We start from the raw sequence: 22,677 nt of genomic DNA, 5'->3' as shown, positions 1-22,677 counted from the left end.
GTTGTGTGGGTTAAATATTAGGATAATTATCTTTGAGTCAAGAACATGATGTTTACTATGTTCTTTATTGTAATTTCAGTAACAGAATCTTCTAGAATGGAATTTTCCATTAACTGTTTGTTTTTTTAAAATTCTAATTGTTAGCTAGGTCAGGTAGAGGGCTTTATAATCTTGTTTACCTGAGAAGTTACTCATTATTGCAATAATATCTGAAGTAGAAATCAGTCTTATTGTTGTGTTCATTTTTTCATTTGGGCTGGAATTATTTATTCAAATTATTATTCTCTAGAATTACAAAGTACTCTTAAATAATTTTGGGAAGAAACATTAATTTGTAATTATAGTGAATTCAAACAAGGATATCTTGGATTATATTGTTGTGATTCATCAAAAATTGTTGGTACATCATCCCAGTTCAGAGCATTGTTACATTAGTACATTAGAGACTACAGGACATCAAAACCATCAGCATTGGCTCTTACTTGGAATACCACTGTAAATTAATTAGGGACTTTAATCATCAAGAGTGCCTTTTTTCTGGTGAAGTCCAGAAAAGGGGAAATAACCCCTAAAGCCATAGCATTTTAGCTGAAGTGGGTAGTACACTTAGTGTACTTTGAGCTTTGAAGTGACCAGACACTTTATGAAGAGTTCAACTCAGAAGATTAGAGTGATTTCTTCAAGTCTTATGTTTTAATTCAGCATTTCGATCTGGTACGTTATAGAAGCTATTGGCTGGCATGCACAGTTAGCCTTTATGATTTTCTGTCATAGAGATCTAGTGTCACAGACACAAGTATTGAATCTGGTGGATTCATTGGCTGCAGTCCAGACAACCATCAGACCTAGTTGATGCCAGTGCAACCTCTTTATGAGCACTTTTGCTGGATTAGCCCATTTTTTCATAGTAAAGTGTTTGCACTATACCAGTTTACGATGGTATTTTTTCTGGTGGTATGTACCATGGTGCTTTTACATTGTACTGGTTTGTTAGTAGTTTCTGTCAGTAAGGAGTGTGTGGAAATTCCTGATGAATCTTGTTACAACTTTAATGATATTAACAGCATGTTTTCATTATTTGTGACCAAATAGTTCAAAATATTTTAGATTTAAAAAAAGGTTGTATCTTTCACAAATTAACACAGTGAATATTACAAATATAATTATATTTATATAATTATATTTATGATCCTTTAATCACATGTTTGTACACATGTCATTTAAACCATTGTGGTGACCAAATGGAATGTTGTAATACATATTCAGGCCAAGTCCAACTTTCTGAAATATTTCAGATTAAAATAAACAACAAAAAGAACACCACATGTCATGTGTTATTTACTAGAATATGTAAATGTGCCAAGTATTTGTATTCCCTTGTAAGACTGCAAATCATCCTATGATTTTCAGAAGCACACTTGTTTTTTGTCTGAAATTACATAATTTCTCAAGCTAATTAAATATTTTCTCATTTGTTGAGTAACTGTATTCTATATTTACTATCCCTCTCTAATAAATATCTTGCCAGGATGTTGGCATCCCACTCAAAATTTCAGCACCTATTATAAAGGTAGTGTAGCTAGAAAATTGTAGGCTTCATAATCTACACTTCCTATTTGTATAGATAGTCTCTTCATTGTCAGCACAATGTCTTTCACAGTATCATTAGAGTGTAAGCTTAATCACCCCACTTTAGTTACAACTTATAGATGATAACTTATATAACAATTAACATACACATAGCAAATTCATGTATTATATGGTACTGGCTGTTTAATTTTTTTAGGCCAGTAAGATGGGAGGATGTTACATTCTTTGGAGCTAATCTATTTTCTTTTTTTAAATCTCAAGATAATTACTGTTTTTTTTCCAATATTATAACATGAATACAATATGGTGTTATTTTTATATAAATAAGAGCAAGATAGTTTTCCATCTATTGTGTTACAAGTCTATGCTCATAATATAAGTAACAGAAGAGAGTGAAAAGCAACAAGCTTTGTAAAATTCAACAAATAATTTATTTCCCTTGAATACAAACATAACTTACGGTATTGCAAATTAAATTCCAAAATAATCCATGAATTACAGACATAAGTCCTAGTAATTTAAAGTCCTAAATAATATTCGGTAGCAGTCCAGAGTAAATTAAAAAACTGAAGGCAATGAAGTGTTTGTTAGCTGTAGAGTGTTGATGTGTCAACAGTCTTTTGTTGAATCACATTAATAGAAGTCAAGGTTTCAATTCACTATGAATTCCAGTAAATGCCTCTGTCCAAGAATTTTATCAGAGCACTTTTGTATTTCCAGAAATAATAATCACTTGAATTCAGTAATTTGAAGAAATACATTTTCCAGCCCAAAAATGAAATACTGGACACATATAATACAACTTAGACGTGCTATGTCATAAAGCACAACTGAAAAAAATCCTCTCAATTACAAGATTATATAGTTCTATACTTGACCACAGGTCACAGTTAGCATTTTCTAAAAAAATACCATTACCTAATTGAAAATAACCTGCTAGAATGATCCTGATGTTTACAAAATAAAAACCATAACCTGGATTATAATAAGGAAATTCCAAAACCTAAACCTAGACTCAAATAAATATATTTACTTCTGTTAATAACAAAACCTTTTTTAATCTCATACACATAGAGAATAATTTAGTTATGTATTACTTGTTTGCACAGAATAAAATTAAAAAAATCAGTTTTGGTCCAACAGAAATGAACTCAGTTTTGGACAAGGTGAAGTCCAACATCCAGTGTTACATTACAGTAGCATGTAATGAGATAAAAAGAAATAAAAAAACTAACAAATAATTAAATTAAATATACATAACAATTGACAGATGGAAATAAAACAAAAAGTGTTAGGCCCCTGCCCTAGAACATTGAATTGTTGGTCCTTGATATAATTGCGATATACCATGGTATATATTGTGGTACATTTAGAATACTGCAGTACAAAATTTTTCATGGTGCCTAGCTCTGGTGTTATTCATTTCTTTATCTCTGCATTGATGTCACATCATGTGACTGTTGGTTATGTTGCCTTTAAAACAGGAGACTGGTTTATCCTTTATATAGGAACTCCAGCCATTTATCCCATAAAACAGTGGTTCTTACCCCATGGGTTGTGGCCCAGACTGGATGGCCATGCTGTTTTTTTAATTGGGTATCTTACATAAACCTTAATATTTTGAAATTTCCACCCAAGTGTTTTTTACCTAATGTTGGTACCGTTCAAAAAGTTTTAGAGCCATTGCCTTCAAGGGTAGCAATGGTAGAAGCTGGATACTCATCAATTCCTCCTCCTATTGCCAGATCTTCTTACATTAATGTGAATTGGGAATTTATTTGATGGAGAAAGTAAATGTGCTAGTAAATTATGTTTCTCTGTGAATACTTAATCCAATCACATTGCTGTTAAGTTGTCACACATCCCTCATCTCCAACTAAATCATCCTTATTAATGTATCATGCAGCTTACACTGGCAAACATCCATTTGGTAAGTACCTACTTAGTTGGTTGTAAGGGCAGTTAATGGGTAGGAGCTTCTTCCGTTTGTCTATATGATAGACAATCTAGCCAAAATTATCATCTTTCTATGTAAGCTGCATTTGAGAGGTAGCGAGTGGAGCTTTTTTCCTAACATCAATATGATTGGGTAAGTATTTTTGGAGAAACAATATTTACTAACAGATTTACTGTTTTAGGAAAAAAAATTCTAATCATCAATCACAGTGATTGATTGTGTCAGAAAAACTGCATTTCAAAATTGTTATTTCCAAAAATGCTCTCGGGAGAGATTTGAAACTAAAGTTAAAGGCCTTGTTTCCTAAAACTGTTCTTACCTTGAATATTCATATTGTGTGTGATCTTCATAGTAGATGAAATGCTGGGACTTAATGTATATGCTGAACAAGCTTTAATTTCAACCTTAGATTTGAAATTTGTTCGATCAGCACTTGTCTTTTGTGTCAGAGTTCATGCCTTATCTATGGGCATGACAAGTTCAGGGTTACTGTTACTATTAAGACCCCAACCATAAAATCAAAATAAACATGTTCAACATTACTGTCATATATATGTATTTTAGAAAATATGTGTAACTATGATTTGGAAACCAGTGATAAAAAAAAAAACTAAAGCAGGAATAAATGTACAGATGTAAATCAGTACATTTTGTATGCAGATATTATGTTAGTAGGATGATATTGCTCTTCAAGGCCATTCTTGACTTGGACTAGATGATAACTTTTTGACTTCCCCATTGGAAAAAATTTTATATCAAATAAAACAAAGTAAATTCTTACCTTTGTCATGCTCATGGAGGTATATTTTAAAGTGGGATTTTAAAAATCATTTCAGAATTATTTTTTTTATGTATAGTGAAAGCTGTTCTCATGTTTCTTTTGTTCTGCATAAATGATTACTGAAATCTTTGTTAAAATTACAGTTAGAAGAAGAACTTAAAAACTTGGAAATTAACCTGACGTTTGAGCTTTGGTTTACAGAGGAAGAGAATGGGTAAGTCTTCATTTTGGCTAAATCCTTTATTGCTTTACTCAAGATTTTAAAAACAATACTGCTTTTTAGCACTTTCACAAATGACTACCAAAATTACCTTGGATTCAATTCAGAAGTTCTTTGTATTTTTGCCCTGCACTGAGGTTATGAGCACAGTGACTTGTACACATACAAGAGAATTTTGACCAGACTTTGCATACAAGTGCATTGCATATAAAAGCTGTTCATTATTACTCTGACTTTGATTTTAAGGTTGACAGTCTTGGTTTAGGTTCTAAGCTGAAGTGCCTTGTATGAAGCATATTAACACAAACAAGTATTAATAGATTTTTATTATTTAACCCGGTTTGTGGATACATCTAAAGAAAACCTTGAATGATACCACTTCAATAACTTCATTTTTACAAGATCTCTTGCTGTGGATTTCACCAAACTTGGCATCAGAAACATCATTCATGCATTGGAGATGATTTCAAACTAAATGTTTTCCTTGGTTGAAGGTTTCTTCAGCGTGGTGGCAGATTTTTTACTTGTCTGCTTTTCATGTGCCCATTATAAATGGCCCAAGTCCAATGTTGACCTTTCATGGGCCATCTAGATTAGAACAGTATGATTTCATGCTCTTGGCTCACATAAAAAAACTTCTTTCTCCAAATGTCAAGAGTGGAATTTATTCATGACAGGAATATCTATTGAAAACCGACAACTACAAACACTGGACTTCATTATGGTCATTGTCAAGTGGGCACTTAAAGATATGCCTCTTTACATCATCCTTCTGATCGCTCCAGTGCCTTAGTGGTTAGAGCAACTGCTTTGGATGCGGAAGGTTGCAGGTTAAAATCTCTTCCAGGTAATACCAAAGCTTTAAAAAATGGTACTAACAGCTGCCTTGCTAGGTGCCCAATATTAAGAGGTTAGTGTTAGGACTGGTTGGCCTGGTGTCAGGATAATGTGACTGGGTGGGACATCATGCTATATGTCTGAGGAATGATGCCCCTGTGCTAGACATACTATAAACTGCCACACTGCAGACATTGTAGCGATGTGACTGAAATTTTTTAAAGCTACATTAAAAATCCAAATCACTGAATCACATCGTCCTTCTGGAAATGAAAGCCATTCTCAATGCCTCCAGCACTTGGGTAGAAAGCATGCATGGACATACAGTCCAATTTGGTAATGGCCACATACCTCTTCAAACAAGGAGGAACGAAATCATCTGACCTTACGTTGTGGTATGGGATTCCTTTTGGTGGTGCACCCAATGCCAGATTCAGGTCTGCCACATAAGAGGACAGCCCAGGATCAGATTCAGGTCTGCCACGTAACAGGACAGCCCAATGCCAGATTCATGTCTACCATATAACAGGACAGCCCAATGCCAGATTTAGGTCTGCCACATAACAGGACAGCCCAATATCAGATTCAGGTCTGCCACATAACAGGACAGCCCAATGCCAGATTCAGGTCTGCCACATAACAGGACAGCCCAATACCAGATTCAGGTCTGCCACATAAAAGGACAGCTCAGTGTTTTAGCTTGCTCATTGTCAAGGAGAGGATAACTTTTTCATACAGGGTGATCTCTCCATTCTTCCACACTCAGTCGAGTCGTTGCTTTATGATAGATCTTTTTATGATGAGGTGGAACAACTGCTTGTCCAACTTTGTATCCTATTTTCCAGACCCGTTAGCATGGGGCATCATTATTCTGTCAGTCAATTGAAAGGGAATGCGGGCCTACCCCTTCCCTCCTTCAGTCCTGATACCAAAAGTAGTTAATAATTTATGAGGAATATGAACTGCCAAATTAGTTCTGGTGACCCCTCCATGGTAGGTCATATCCTGGATCGGTGATCTGTTGGCCCTGACAACAGATGTACCCTTGAAAGTCATAGCAACTCCAACCCTGCACTAGCAACCCAGGTTGCCACTGTTACATCTGTGTCCACAGAAACTCCTTAACACTTGGCTTTTTGTGTGAAAATGAGAGAGGATCACAACAGCTAAAAGGCCTTCCATTATGAAGATATATAAAGGTAAATCGCTGGTTTTTAATGGCTGATGTCACACCACTCTCTGCCTCCATTTCTCAGCTGGCCAACTTTTTTCTCTTTCTCTTTGAAGACAAGAGGTTAGAGCTCATGATTATAAAGGAATACTAGGACATATCTTGGACACATTCCAACATTATGGACCAGAAAATATTGGACACAACTTGGACACTTGTGTCCAATTTAAATTAGTCCAGATCATGCTATTTCCCAAAATCGAATTTTTCCTAGGTGTTGACATGGCCTAACTCACCCATGTTCAAACCCCTGTTACCCACATCCATCAGTCAACTATCATATAAGACTTGCATTCTGATAGCATGCACAGTCAGAGAGCTACAACATCTATGTGAACCCAAACAGCATGCAGTTCATTTCTGATGGTTCAGTTGTCCTAATGACAACCTGATTTTATTGTTTACCATTACTAGGCAGTCAACTAATAACTATTAATCCACTCTCCTTCATCATCGAGAGAGGTGAAGATCCAGCTATTTGAAGTGTACAGAGAGCATGTGCATTGGCTTGATCAGGCTCTTTTTACCCCTCAAGTCTGAAAAGTAAGACATAACACCATAAGTGCTAGCTACTTGGTTAAAGGTAGTTATAAAATTTGCTTAACTGACCGCTTTCAGGAACATGTACACCTCATGAAGATCTTGGCTCATGAAATAGGTGCAGTTTCAATGAGACTGGCATTTAAACACAATGTTTCCATTGAAGACATAGTGGAGTCAGTTGCATGGCACGCCCAAGCTATTTTCTCCAGCTTCTGTCTGTGGAGCATGGCCTTGTAGAGAAGAGAACTAACACATAATGTGCCAGTGGTAGCAACACAGACAATAACCACATTCATGTGTATCACAGCGCAGCCTCTGAACCAGGCAGTATTGGCTACTTTCACTGGATTTTGTTAGAGAACTTTTAAGGGCAAGACCATAATCAGGTGCAGAATTCCACATGGATCTCCCATGCACTTGTATAAACTAAGGTCTCCCATTGTGGTGCTAAACTAAAATTAGGAGAATTTCATCCATTAATAGAGCGTTCTTTGACCTCGTTGGCACAGGTAATATTTTTGATGGAGAAAGCAAATATTTTAGTAAATTATATTATTCCATTAATCTGATCATATTACATACAATTCCTCCTACTTTTCCCTGCAATGTGCACAAATCTTTGTTTTTTTTTAAGAGATGTTGACTCTTTTTTACTTACTGCTGGATGTAACACCCAGTTTTGTGAATGTAGCATTTAATCATAACATTTTATACATATTATGCTGATCATCATCAGATACCCTTATCGACCAGACATTTGAATCACAATATTTTCAGAAAAATTGTGCACTTTATTTTGACTATAGGCTCATCTCCATCATGGGGATATGATAGGAGGCGGGTGTATATTTAGGTGGGCAAAGTGATCACCATTCCTCTAATTAGTAACATTTTCATAAAATATTATACTTAAGATATTCATCTATCAAATCTTTGTCATTAGGATTTTGCCTGTCTGTGGGTTTCTCAAGTCTGAATATTACCAACAAGTTTTAAACTATTCAAAATTACACAATTTTCTGTGTTGTCTTGTTTTATCAATGTTTACATTTATTACCATCATGTCATGTCATCATTTGGGGACTCAGGGGAGATTAGTTATACATAACTGATTGATTTACCCTCTCTAAATAAACATTATTATTATTATTATTATTAGTAGTAGTATTATTATTATTATTATTATTATTATTATTATTATTGTATCTCACTGTGATGATAATAATGAGCAATATCAGTAAGTTATGTTGTCTTTGTGGTTATTTGGTATATGGGATTTCAAATTTATGTTATAAGACTTGACAAAACTTGTTTATTAAAACATTATTTTTGTAACAAATTACATGAATATCATATTTAATTAACAGTCATATATGATTCTTTAATTATTTATATACAGTATATCTGACCACAGGTGCCCTGACATTAGCAGCGGTGCTGGAGACAAGATGGAGTGTGTCAGTCAGCGGACCTTACAGCTTCACTTTAACCCCACCAAGGGTCTCCATCACTTTGTTCCCATCCTCTTTGACTACTTCCATCTGTGTGCATTGGAAGTATTGATTCATGGAACTCTCATTGCTCTCCACCAACCATTCCTTAGGTATTTTTTACTATGCACACTTCATTCATATCTTTTGACAGTGCCTCTGCCCAAAAGCCTGAAGAAATGATAGATACCACTGCAGGTGCTTTAAAAAAAAATCACATTTCACCTATTGCTTTGACTGGTTTAGAAATTAACCTCAGCAAACTTTTCAAAGAGTGTTCCATTGTCAGTTTTCAAGCCCAAGAAATGGTAGCATTTTTCTGTTGCATAATTGGTGACATTTAAAACTGCAAAGTAGGATGTGAGTCCTTCCAAATATAAACATTTTGAAAGAAACTAACCTTGGATGATATGTTTTTTTATGTCTGCCAAAAGACATAGGATATAATGTTATGTAGTTCATATGTACATCTGTACAATTGTTAACCATTTTTAGTTATGCACAATAAATTTAGTTAAACGCCATTTAACTTTATCAAACTCTGTGGATAGCATGTACTTGGAGTTGGGAAGGAGCCTATCAATTTTCTAGACAAAAGATCAAAGATCAATGTTGCTAGGAGATGAGAAAAGGCATAACTTCTTAACTATATACCTTAAGCAAAATTTGGGGCTGGCTTGCACATTGGGTTAGAATTAACCCTGTTGATTTTGGGGCTAAAAGGGCAAAGGTCAGGGATACTGTAAATGAAAGAATAAGAGTTTCACATAATAATTTCTAGACCACATACCTAGACCAAAGTTTGTAGAGCTTTGCATTTGGGTACAATAGAGGCCGGTTAATTTTGGTGTAAAAAGGTCAAAGACCAGGTTCATTGTGAAAAATGGGTTTAATTTACAGTTTACACAGTAATGTTTGTTCTAGAGCAAGTTCTTTAAAATAAAATAAATTTGGCCTAATCCTTTTATCCTTCCTTTCATCCTGAAGTGAATATACATTCCCCTCTCTGTTACACTCAGAGTAGCCTTTATCACATTTCACAGTAGACATTCCCCTCTCTGTTACACTCAGAGTAGCCTTTATCACATTTCACAATATACATTCCCCTCTCTGTTACACTCAGAGTAGCCTTTATCACATTTCACAATATACATTCCCCTCTCTGTTACACTCAGAGTAGCCTTTATCACATTTCACAATAGACATTCTACTGCTAATTGGCCTCAGGTAATAACTTTGCATCCAATACAAATGCCATATTTGTCTACATACATTTGAGCTTCTCTTAACTTAGTACAGGAAAATTACTGTATTTGGCCATTAGAATGATTTACCATTACGAATTGATTGATAGCTTAGTCTGCTCTTGCATAATAACAATTTAGTTCCTGCACTCTGAACTTTTAATCATTATCTTGAAGTAGCTGTTGGACACATACACACATGTGGCTAATTTGTAAATACCATATAGCCCACTATGTTGCTTCAATGTTGATACAACCAGTTCATAGGTTAACAGAATTCACATCTTAGTTAAACAAATAGATGAATAAAATTCACTTCTTTTCGCTCTCTCTTTACCTTTAGCAGAACCATCTCCTTACATCCCTGGTTACATGTATGTCATAAACTCTCAACTAATGTCCCATGGGGAACCTTTTCAGGTGTCTTGTCCACCTGGAGTCAAGAGCTTTTTGCCTTGCACAAAAACTGAATTATCTGGTTTTGCGATGTAAGACATTTTTAAAATGTGAGACTTCACTGGGAAACATCATTGCAGAGTTCCCATGCCATCCTGCTTTTTAAGGAGGACCTGGATTCCAACTGGAGTTTGAATTCAACAGAAATATTCCTGGAAACCTCCTTAAAAATTACTTTTTTGTCATAAAATGTCCTGGAATTTGATATTGAAAAGCTAAACTTAAAATTTTGCTGGAGAAATCTTATTTTTCCACTGCAACTTTGCAATGAATGATTTTGCAATGATTGTCATATTATGTCAGTAGCCATGGTTGAATCTGGTAACTAAGAGAATTTTGCACATGTGCCTAAAATTTACCGTGAACTGCAGGATTGTATCTTTAATGAAAGTCTCAGACTTTAAAAATGACTCATGAAATTTGTCATTTTCTCATAACTAACATTTCAAAACTCATGGAAAATAAAAATCATTATGCTGCAGGATTACATGACAGCACATCATACATAATAGACATTGCTACATTACATTTCAGAACACAATTTCTAATAATGACAGCCATGCCTACAGTTATATATATCTCTCCCTCAACTCCAACATGGTTTAATGCCTAATAATAACAGTCCTACCTAGATACACCCCTCCCACAACTCGGACATGGTTTAATGCCTAATAATAACAGTCCTACCTAGATACACCCCTCCCACAACTCGGACATGGTTTAATGCCTAATAATAACAGTCCTACCTAGATACACCCCTCCCACAACTCGGACATGGTTTAATGCCTAATAATAACAGTCCTACCTAGATACACCCCTCCCTCAATTCGGACATGGTTTAATGCCTAATAATAACAGTCCTACCTAGATACACCCCTCCCACAACTCGGACATGGTTTAATGCCTAATAATAACAGTCCTACCTAGATACACCCCTCCCACAACTCAGACATGGTTTAATGCCTAATAATAACAGTCCTACCTAGATACACCCCTCCCACAACTCGGACATGGTTTAATGCCTAATAATAACAGTCCTACCTAGATACACCCCTCCCTCAACTCGGACATGGTTTAATGCCTAATAATAACAGTCCTACCCAGATACACCCCTCCCTCAATTTGGACATGGTTTAATGCCTAATTATGACAGTCATACATGTCATACCTACATACACTTCTCCCTCAACTGATGCATGACTTGATATGTAATAATAACAGTCATACCCACATAAATCTCTCCCTCAAGTCGTACAGGATTTAATACCTAATAATAATGGTTATACCCTCATAACCTCTCCCACTATAATTGGTGCACATTAAGCTTCTGTAACCTAGACTGTAGCATAAATATGGATATGAGTTACAGAGGTACCTCTGAAAATTATAATAGGGATGGACATTGACAGTGGGAGGAAAGAAGGGAGGAGAGGGTAAATTGTTGAATACTCCCTTTTATATTGTGTTGGAAATATTATGACTTAATATTATGGTCTTAAACTAAGTAATAGAAAAGAGCAGAAACCAAAAAGTTCTGTAAAGTTCAACAAATAATTTATTTCCCTAGAATACAAAAATGAAAAATGTAAAAAGAACTTAACAGTATTGAAAATTAAATTCCAAATAATCCTTGAATTTCTAACACAAGTCGTAATGATTAAATGTTCAGTTCAGAATAAACTTTAGTGGTATTCCAAAATAAATAAAATGCTGGAAGTGTTGATATGCCTGTGGTGGCCTGTGTTGAAGTGACATTCCAACAATCTTTTGTTGAATCACAGAATATATCCTTATTTGAATTTCACTATAAATCCAAGTCTGTATTCCCAAGAATGTTATTTTTGAGCACTTTGTATTTCCATGGAAGAATAATGAGAATTAAATAATGTGATAAATAAATTCCAGTCCAAATGAAATTCTGGACACAGCAATAAAACAACTGATTATGAGCAGATTTTAAGCATAAATGAATAATTTCTTAATAAAATAGATTATATAGTCCACTTCTTGACCTCAGGTCACAATTTGCATTTTCTATATATGTAAAAAATATTACCTAATGGAAAATTTCATTCTGGAAGATTCCAAAATGATTATGAGATAAAATCTTAGTTATAATTAGAAGGCTTGTTACTAAAATCATAATATACAGTATGGTAAACAACAGGTAGACCCAGCATTTCATAGAGAATTTTCAATGTTTTGGACTCAAATTAAGATAAACAAGTTGTTTACAAAACCCATATCACTGATTTAGGTGAGGTAGAAATTGAACTTGGTTTTGGACAAGATCAAGTCCAAAATACAATTATTCATAAAAAAAAGTAACAAACAGTGCATATTAAATACACATAACAGGAATAATTGTATATAATTGCTTTGTCTAATCAAGTTGTTAGATTTTCCGTATAAATTACCTTCATTTTCAACATAACCAGTCTGTGAAATATCTTTAAAAACATTTCACAACGAGATTTTGAATACACATCACATGTGTACCAGCAAAAACATTTGTATTATATCGCTGTTTTTGCATGTTAATATGCATTAAATTTTAGTGTTTTTGTTGATTCAGAATTAAATTTTTTTCAAATAAAATAGACACTAGAAAAACAAATGACATTGAAATATTTATGCTCTGACTCGTGATAAGTAATTGTGAAATTTCTGCTCATCCTTGAACAATCCTTTGAGCGCCAATCAGGGTTTTTAATTCACTACAAAGTTTGGATATTTTTTCTCCATAATGAACATTATACATTATGCAAGTAAGCTTTTTATGCATTGAGTGTGCCTTTTACTTGTTTCCTTTGCTATCCTTAATTAATTTATGAATGAGTTGGATAGAACCAATGGTTAATGTTAGACATTTTGGTTACTTACATATTTAAAACAGTGTATGTTTAGTTAGTTGAAATGAGTTGACTTGACAGAAGACTGTGACTGTTATACATTTAAGATTTCATGTTTTTATTTTTTTATTCTATCCTCTTGATTTGAGACTGCTCCGGTGGCCTAGTGGTTAGAGCATCTGCCTTTGGATGCGGAAGGTCGTGGGTTCAATCCCCGGCTGAGTCATACCAAAGACTTACAAAAATGGTACTAACAGCTGCCTCACTTGGCACTCAGCATTAAGAGGTTAGTGTTAGGACTGGTCAGCCTGGTGTCAGGATAATGTGACTGGGTGGGACATGATGCTACATGTCTGTGGCATGATGCCCAAGTGCTAGACATCACTATAAACTGTCACACTGCAGACATTGTAGTGATATGACTCAAAAATTGTTAAAGCTACGTTAAAAATCCAAATCACACACACACAGAGAATTATACATATTACACACTGAACTTTGCATGTAATGCAGTGCTTAGATAGCATTATACACTTTACACACTGGACTTTCCATGTAATGCAGTGCTTGGACAGCATTATACACACTACACACTAGACTTAGCATTATATGCATTACACACTTGACTTTCCATGAAATGCAGTGCTTAGACAGCATTATACAAATTACACACTGGACTTAGCATTATACACATTACACACTGGACTTAGCATTATACACTTTACACAATGGACTTTCAATGTAATGCAGTGCTTGGACAGCATTATACACATTACACACTTGACTTTCCATGAAATCCAGTGCTTAGACAGCATTATACAAATTACACACTGGACTTATCATTATACACGTTACACACTGGACATTGAAGAAAGTAAAGAAGTTGACAAATGTAACAAGTAAAACATTAGTAAGGACTAGTCTATTCTTCTTTTCAGTGTACCGAGACAACCAAAGTCTGCATGGTCAGCCCGAAATCCAGAACATTCCACACTGGAAACTATATATTTTGGAGTTCGTCCTCTATCTGGGGTAAGAGCTTAGGGGGTGCTCACCAGTTAATATGTACTTTTGAGAGAGTGACGTATGTAAGGTGAAGTAGTTTGCATTTAAAACATGCACAATAGAGAGAATGTTGGCATACCTCTATGCTACATTAATGTAATGTGGATGATATTTCTTTGGATAATGTACTTTTGGAAATTGTACATGATTTAAGCACACTGCTAACTAAAATGACTGCTCCCATGTGTTAAAAAATCAGCCTGAATTAGTCTAAAGTACACTATACATAGCAGCTATTAAAACAGGGAAAATGAATTTTGCCAGACTGGACAATACCAGCTTCTGAAAGTGCAATGAATGAATTACCAAATATATAAAATGTAAAAAAAAGTTATCGGCTCTTTTTTATACAGTTTACCTCTGAAGTTCAGGAAGTGAAAATGACCAAGTAGAGCTAGCACTTTTTTGAAAGGTGCACATCTGAAGTAAGGCCAAGCTGTATACTCTATAACCATATTACACCTATCAATCATACACCAAAATAAAGGGAATTAAAGGTTCTTTGAATTAAACCTAAGATATACAAGGTCTTTTTTAAATAACCAGTATAACCAGTGAGCAAAGCTGGGGAAATTCTTTTTCTTTAAAATCCTAACCCTATGCAAAATTCGAAACTGTAGAGCACCACCTTAGCAAGAATATTGTGTTGTAGATAACGTTCTATGACCTCGTACTATGAAGTCTTATATGACCTGTCTTCATACAGTGTGGGTATGGTAATGAATTCCATTAATTTCACTTTGTTATTTATCCTTTTGTAAGCCTTTGATGATGTAAGCCAATTATAATTTGGTTTTGCATCGTGAAATACCCTTTTTGATTGTTTTGAGTACAGCAGACATTCTGACACAGACTTTTAACATATTTCAGTACACGGTAAACTAATTTATAATGCAATTATGTTTCATGGTGCCCAGTAACAACACCTTTGATGAGCAAGTTATTATCAGTTTTTTGCCTTAAACTTTTTTACTGCTTTAAATAACATAGTTATAACATAGTGAACAGACAATGGCTTGGTATGGGTTTTAATAACAGTAATATCATAGTGAACAGACAGTGACTTGGTATGGGTTTTAATAACAGTAGTATCACAGTGAATAGACAGTGACGTGGTATGGGTTTTAATGACAGTAATAGCATAGTGAACAGAAAGTGACTTGGTATAGGTTTTAATAACAGTAATGTCATAGTGAACAGACAGTGACTTGGTATGGGTTTTAATAACAGTAATATCGTAGTGAACAGACAATGGCTTGGTATGGGTTTTAATAACAGTAATGTCACAGTGAACAGACAGTGACTTGGTATGGGTTTTATTAACAGTAATATCATAATGAACAGACAGTGGCTTGATATGGGTTTTAATAAAAGTATTATCACAGTGAACAGACAGTGACTTGGTATGGGTTTTAATAACAGTAATATCATAGTGAACAGACAGTGACTTGGTATGGGTTTTAATAACAGTAATATCATAGTGAACAGACAGTGACTTGGTATGGGTTTTAATAACAGTAATATCATAGTGAACAGAGAGTGACTTGGTATGGGTTTTAATGACAGTAATATCATAGTGAACAGAGAGTGACTTGGTATGGGTTTTAATAACAGTAATGTCATAGTGAACAGACAGTGACTTGGTATGGGTTTTAATAACAGTAATATCGTAGTGAACAGACAATGGCTTGGTATGGGTTTTAATAACAGTAATGTCACAGTGAACAGACAGTGACTTGGTATAGGTTTTAATAACAGTAATGTTATAGTGAACAGACAGTGACTTGGTATAGGTTTTAATAACAGTAATATAGCAAAAAAAAAAGACTGTAAAACTTGAAGTTCTTTATAAAGAAAAGTAACTCATTCTAGAATAATGGGTTCATGCCCCTCATTTTGTGCTGTTTACTATAATTTTGTACTTCATTATGTCTAATAATTTAGTATTCCATATGCTTCTATTGAAATCTCATCTTTATATCTCTCTGATGATGTAATTTCTTGAATTTTACAATTTATTTTTGCAAGCTGACAACTCAAAATGTCTGTATAGTTTTTAAAAAGTACAGTTTGCAAAGGGTGCTTGCATGGAAATGTCATACCTCTGCCCAAACAAATATGAAGTATGCTCAGACAAAAGGAACAGAGTATCAAGTTTATTAAATTGATTTCCATGGCAAAATCCATGTTTCTGGGTTGGAATTAAAATAATCTAACCTGAATGTTCTTTTATTTATTTATTTATTTAACTTGATCTTTTTTGGAAAACACAAATTCATGAAAAGTACTCTTTAAAGTTTTATTTGACCTCCAAAAGTTTGTCCTAGTAGTTTATTAATGAAAATCATATAAAATAGTTAAATATATCTGCACCTTTCACAGATTGGATATTTGTATGTCATTATTTTTCTCCAATTATTTTCTAGAAATTTGTGTTTCTTTGTGATTCTAAGATCATTTTCAGAAGAGTAGTCATTTACAGTCATTAATTCTAATTATTGTTTATGTTTATTAACTAACTTATTTTATTTCTGTTAGGTCATGATTAGTTGTAACTACTACCTGACAAAATATCATGGTGGGTGATGCATGTACTCTGTGCTATAAATATCATCCAAAAGGATTTCTGGCTAAAATTGAATTGGTCATTTTTCCACTTCCACTTTGTTATACCTTTTGTATGAGCATATGACATACTAATTTTATAACATTTTATGCAAGATAAGAAACAGTGGAAATTTAAAACCAAATTTCAGGATCATTAGAAGGCAGGTCTGTGTAGGTGTGTTTAGTGTGCTGAATGGCATAGCAGCACAGTCCTGGTTATACAGTGCTAAGTAAATTTAATTGTTCAAAAAAGACAACAGAACAAAGAGAAAGGAAAAAGATTGGAAAAATTCTTAAAATACAAAGTTCATTATTTAAAATATAAACTGCATTTTAGAGAAAGCCCAAACATTGTCAAAGGAAGCATCCAAGGAAAAAAATGTTGCCTCCATTAATTGTTGCCTATCAAATTTTTAAGAATGCATTAGGCATATTCTACATAGCCAAACCTACTGTTGGATCATTTAAAAGGTGAAGTGAACCTGGTCTTTTGTCATTCTGTGTTATATTGATGAGACTTTGAATAAGTTTGAATTATGGCATTCCATGACTTCATTGAATTATGGCATTCCATGACTTCATTAAATTATGGCATTCCATGACTTCATTGAATTATGGCATTCCATGACTTCTGTGACATCACTGAATTATGGCATTCTGTGACTTCACTGAATCATGGCATTTCATGACTTCTATGACGTCATTGAAGTATGGCATTCCGTGACTTCAGTCAATTATGGCATTCCATGACTTCATTGAATTATGGTATTCTGTGACTTTATTGAATTATGGCTTTCCATGACTTCTTTGAATTATGGCTTTCCATGACTTCATTGAATTATGGCATTCCATGACTTCATTGAATTATGGCATTCCATGACTTCATTACAGGAGTTATGCTACATTATTGCCCATGCTCCTGACTTGTTTTTGCAGCACGACTTTACCAAGGATTGTTGAATTTCAACCAAGTTTGCCATACAGCTTTACATCGACATCTTCTGCAGTTATGCCTGCTGAGTGCCCTTCCTTCAGACTTATTTAGAAGAGTTATGGCCCCTGAATACCATTTTTGCCTAGCCTTGGTTAATTGGTTTATTTTGGTATTTGCTTGAATCGTTTGAATTTATCAATTCTGTGAAACAAGTTGAGTTTGTGTGTACATAATTCAGTGAGAGCAGTTGTTAGCATACTAATGATGCATTGGGATGGGATTAACCATAGAGCCATAACACTAATGGTATAGTGGGATGGTATTAACCATAGAGACATAACACTAATGGTATAGTGGGATGGGATTAACCATAGAGCCATAACACTAATGGTATAGTGAGATGAGATTAACCATAGAGACACAACACTAATGATACATTGGGATGGGATTAACCATAGAGACATAACACTAATGGTATAGTGGGATGGTATTAACCATAGAGACATAACACTAATGGTATAGTGGGATGGGATTAACCAGAGAGACATACACTAATGGTATAGTGGGATGGGATTAACCATTGAGACATAACACTAATGATACATTGGGATGGGATTAAACCTAGAGACATAAAACTAATAATACATTGGGATGGTATTAACCATAGAGACATAACACTAATGGTACAGTGGGATGGGATTTGCCATAGAGACATAACACTAATGGTACAACGGGATGGGATTAACTATAGAGACATAACACTAATGGTACAGTGGGATGGGATTAAGCCTAGAGACATAACACTAATGGTACAGTGGGAATGGATTAACACTAATAGTACAGTGGGATGGGATTAACTATAGAGACATAACACTAATCGTACAGTGGGATGGGATTAAGCCTAGAGACATAACACTAATGGTACAGTGGGAATGGATTAACACTAATAGTACAGTGGGATGGGATTAACCATAGAGACATAAAACTAATGGTACAAAGGGATGGGATTAACCATAGATATGTGACACTAATGGTACAGTTGGCTGGGATTAACAAAAGAGACACAGCACTAATGGTACAGTGGGATGTGATTAACCATAGCAATGTGACACTAATGGTACAGTGGAATGGGATTATCATATTTGCAGAAATATATATTCACAGAGAAAGTTTTTGTCTAGTGTGAAATGTTTGATTTAAGAGTTTTGTTTTTATTTTGCAGGACCCTGCTAAGTGCTCCCTTGTCAGTCTTCACCAGGCTTGGCAGATGCACCACCGAATATGTAACATGTTGCTTTCGTCATATGAGAGTCTGCAGGCTTGTTTTGAGATATATCTCAGGGACCATCTCACTTCCAGGTTTAAACTAGGTAAACATTGTTACCAGTTGCAAAAAGACTTGGGAGGTGGGATTAGTCACAAAAAGTTTTCACTTCAATTTCTTTTTACATTTGTTTGAAAAATCATCATCATTTGATAACAAAGGATCTATGATAAGGATACTTACTGTATGCACAAAGTATATTGACCATATTTCACTCTTTCTTGTCAAGGATGCTGTTGAATGATGTTTGGTGAACTATACCTCTGAAATCTGGTCTCTAGCTGTATTTCTCAAACCAGGTGCAACTTTTCACTCAACTTTACTTTAAGAGGGGATTTTATCAGGCCAGTTTGTGGATTATCTCAGTAGTAGTAGTAGTGTTTTTGGATAGTGTATGCCATGTACACATTTAGAATCTCTTGCAAACTTTGCAGCCTTTAGTCTAAGTTTGCATTACATATACAGTCAAACCCAGTTATCTCGATTACGTCGGGGGTGTAAAAAAATCGTCGACATAACCGGGTCCCGAGATATCCGGGTTCATAAAAACCGGTAATTTTAAAAATGTCCTTGAGCATTACTCCTGTCTCTTGCTGGTGTTTACTGGAATCCCCTCCCACTGCATGTTACAATAAAATAAACAAAACGCTTAATTGATAATAAAATGAAATGAACTAACCTGGTGTTGTTATCATTTATTCCTTTTTTATCATCATAAGTAATTTATTAAAGAAAAAATATATCTATGAACTCCTTATATCACATGTAGCGTATGCATCCATTACTGTAGTGTGCATCACTTATGTCAGATAACACACGACGCATTTTTATAATTGATGTGAATATTGAAAAACAAATCATGTTTGGTTGTACTCAGAGGTTTGAATATGTTATCAGATTGAAAAATGGATCAAAGAAAATCACAAACGAGAGAGTGAGAGAGAAACATCCACCGATTGCTTTCAGGCACCCGCCATTCACGCATAACGCGGTGTTAGGTGCAAAATAACCAAGATTGTATTATATCCAGGTTAATATATGACAGTATCTCGCAGATAAAGATCAATAAATGTTTTTGAACACTAAAATGGTTTAAAAACGTCCGTGCCGAAAATATCCCAGTAGATGGCTCTCGTATCCAGCAACAGGCTGAGAAATTTGCAAAAGACTTGGGACACGAAACATGGAAAGCATCACATGGCTGGTTAGATCGTTTCAAACAGCGCAATAATATATGTTTTAAAACCGTGTGTGGAGAGAGTGCATCTGTTTCAGATGTGGCTGTTAAGGAATGGCATAAAGAAGTTTTGCCAAAAATCTTAGACAAGTTCAAGCCATGCGATATATACAATGCTGATGAAATGGGGCTATTTTGGCAATGTCTGCCTAACAAGACGATGGATTTCAAAGGAAACAAATGCCATGGAGGAAAAAAATCCAAAGAGAGAGTAACTTTGCCTTTGGCCGGAAATATGGATGGAAGTGACAAGATCAAGCCATTAATAATAGGAAAATCAGAAAATCCAAGATGCTTCAAAAACCTGAATAGGTCTTCTCTCCCCGTTGACTATAAAAGCCAGTCAAATAGCTGGATGACAGGTGATATCTTTACCAGCTGGTTACGCAAGTTAGATCGCCACTTACAGTTTGAAAAACGAAAGATCGCATTGATAATAGACAACTGCCGTGCTCACCCACGTGTAGAAGGGTTACAAGCAATCACAGTGTATTTTCTTCCTCCCAATGCTACCAGTAAGCTTCAGCCACTCGACCAAGGAATAATTCAGGCTTTTAAAATCCATTATCGGAAAGCTTTAGTTTGCAATTATTTGCTTGCAGTTGAGGAAAAGCGATCCTATAAACCAACTCTGCTAGACGCCATCATGTATGCCCGTGCAGCTTGGAACAGTGTATCGCCGAAAACCATTCAAAACTGCTGGTTCCATTGTATTTTTCCGGAAATTTCTGATGAAGAATTTCACCAGCAGTGTTTAATTGCACAAGAAATTAAAGAGCCTCAATCAGAAATAGGTCTTGAAGCGATGGCTGATGAGATTGCGGACTCCATAGGCATTGCTCGGGATGAATTTTCTAATTATGTTCACGTGGATGATGATGCCAATGCCTATGGTGAACTTACTGATGAGGAAATAATCCAATCGGTGACAATGAAGCAGATACAATCATGCAAGCAAGATGATGATGATGATGATGATGATCAGCCTATCACTATCCCAAGCTACAGTGAAATGGCTGAATGCATTAAAAAAATGAAATTGTTTGTGGCAAGTGTCGACGGTGCCGAGCATATGTATGAAAACGTAAGTGCTTTTGAATCGTTCGTTACAAATCAGCACCGGAGTAAACAAAAGCAGACTGATATTACTTCATATTTTCTACAAAAATAATGTAGTGCACATTATGATATGTTTATGTACTTGTGTGTTTTATAGATGTATAGATTCAAAATGAAAAAAGTATTCATTTTTTTATTCATATATAGTATGCGTTTATTGTACATGTACGTGTAGGTAATTTTACCGTATATTTTTGTATTTCCACTACATTATGTTCAGTTTATAATTCCTAGATATTTTGAAAATATTGCTGACATGTTTGGCTATTTTGTCATAAAATGCTATACAATAAATCGTCATGATATTACGTGCATATGGAGCAATTTCATGACCTGAATATTCAGCCGATCAGCACTTTTCCGTCTGCACATTGATTATTAATGTGTACATGTATATAATATTTCATTACTTGTATCTCCTTGATTGTTGTTTCTTGTATACATGTACTTCGGAACATAATTCATATCTGAAATGTACCTTAAGAAATAAAAGGGAAATGATAAAATACACATGTAGCTGACATCTAAGATTCTGCGTTTTCGTAAAATAAAGTTACATTGTAATTTGTACACACTCTTGTCTTTGTGAATCCTTGAATATTTTATGTAGTGAACATGATATATTCTTAATAAACTAATCGATTAAGCTACTCTTACGAACCAAAAATAGAAAGAATATGAAATAAACATGTGACTACTGCTGTAACGGACCAAAATTGTGCCTGAAAATCGATCGCTTTTGCTGACTATTTCTTGTACAATTTCTGTGAGATTGACGTTAAAAAGTTGCATTTCGTCGAATTAAGCGGGTCCACATGTTACTTCGGACCGAAACTTATGCCCGACATAACCGGCTTATCGACTTAACAGAGGTCGAGATAAGCGGGTAAAAAATAGCATAACAAAGAAGAATTTTTTTGGGACCGGACCAAAACGCTCGACATAAGCGGGTTGTCGAGATAACCAAGGTCGAGATAAGTGGGTTTGACTGTACTGTATCGCCTTAAACTAATTATCAATTTAAACATTATATTTTGAGATCATTGTCTTAATAGTGGTGAACTTAGTTTATTATTATTGTTATCGCATGCAGTGCGTGCTCAGCCATTTAACAATGTCATCATCAGCAAGGTGCAGAGCATGCAGTCCACCGGGGAACATTGTCAGTGGACAGTTTTCCACAATATGTG

At 34.9% G+C, this 22,677-nt stretch overlaps 1 protein-coding gene across 1 annotated transcript in view; it reads left to right on the top strand.

Annotated features, from left to right (window-relative positions):
* The window catches only part of LOC149806566 (protein FAM135A-like), a 119,399-nt gene that overhangs the window by 15,716 nt on the left and 81,006 nt on the right, over window positions 1-22,677 (top strand). Inside the window, exons 5-8 of the mRNA XM_089954706.1 lie at window positions 4,472-4,542; window positions 8,559-8,762; window positions 14,140-14,233; window positions 19,030-19,177. Coding sequence (XP_089810832.1) covers window positions 4,472-4,542; window positions 8,559-8,762; window positions 14,140-14,233; window positions 19,030-19,177 — 517 coding nt within the window. The remainder of the gene's footprint in view (window positions 1-4,471; window positions 4,543-8,558; window positions 8,763-14,139; window positions 14,234-19,029; window positions 19,178-22,677) is intronic.

The sequence above is a fragment of the Sinohyriopsis cumingii genome, chromosome 1 (genome assembly GCF_028554795.1).
Source record: "Sinohyriopsis cumingii isolate HCF-2022 chromosome 1, ASM2855479v2, whole genome shotgun sequence".
NCBI lineage: Eukaryota > Metazoa > Mollusca > Bivalvia > Unionida > Unionidae > Sinohyriopsis > Sinohyriopsis cumingii.
Note: the sequence above shows the minus strand (reverse complement) of the source record. Positions and strands in the feature narration are given on the sequence as shown.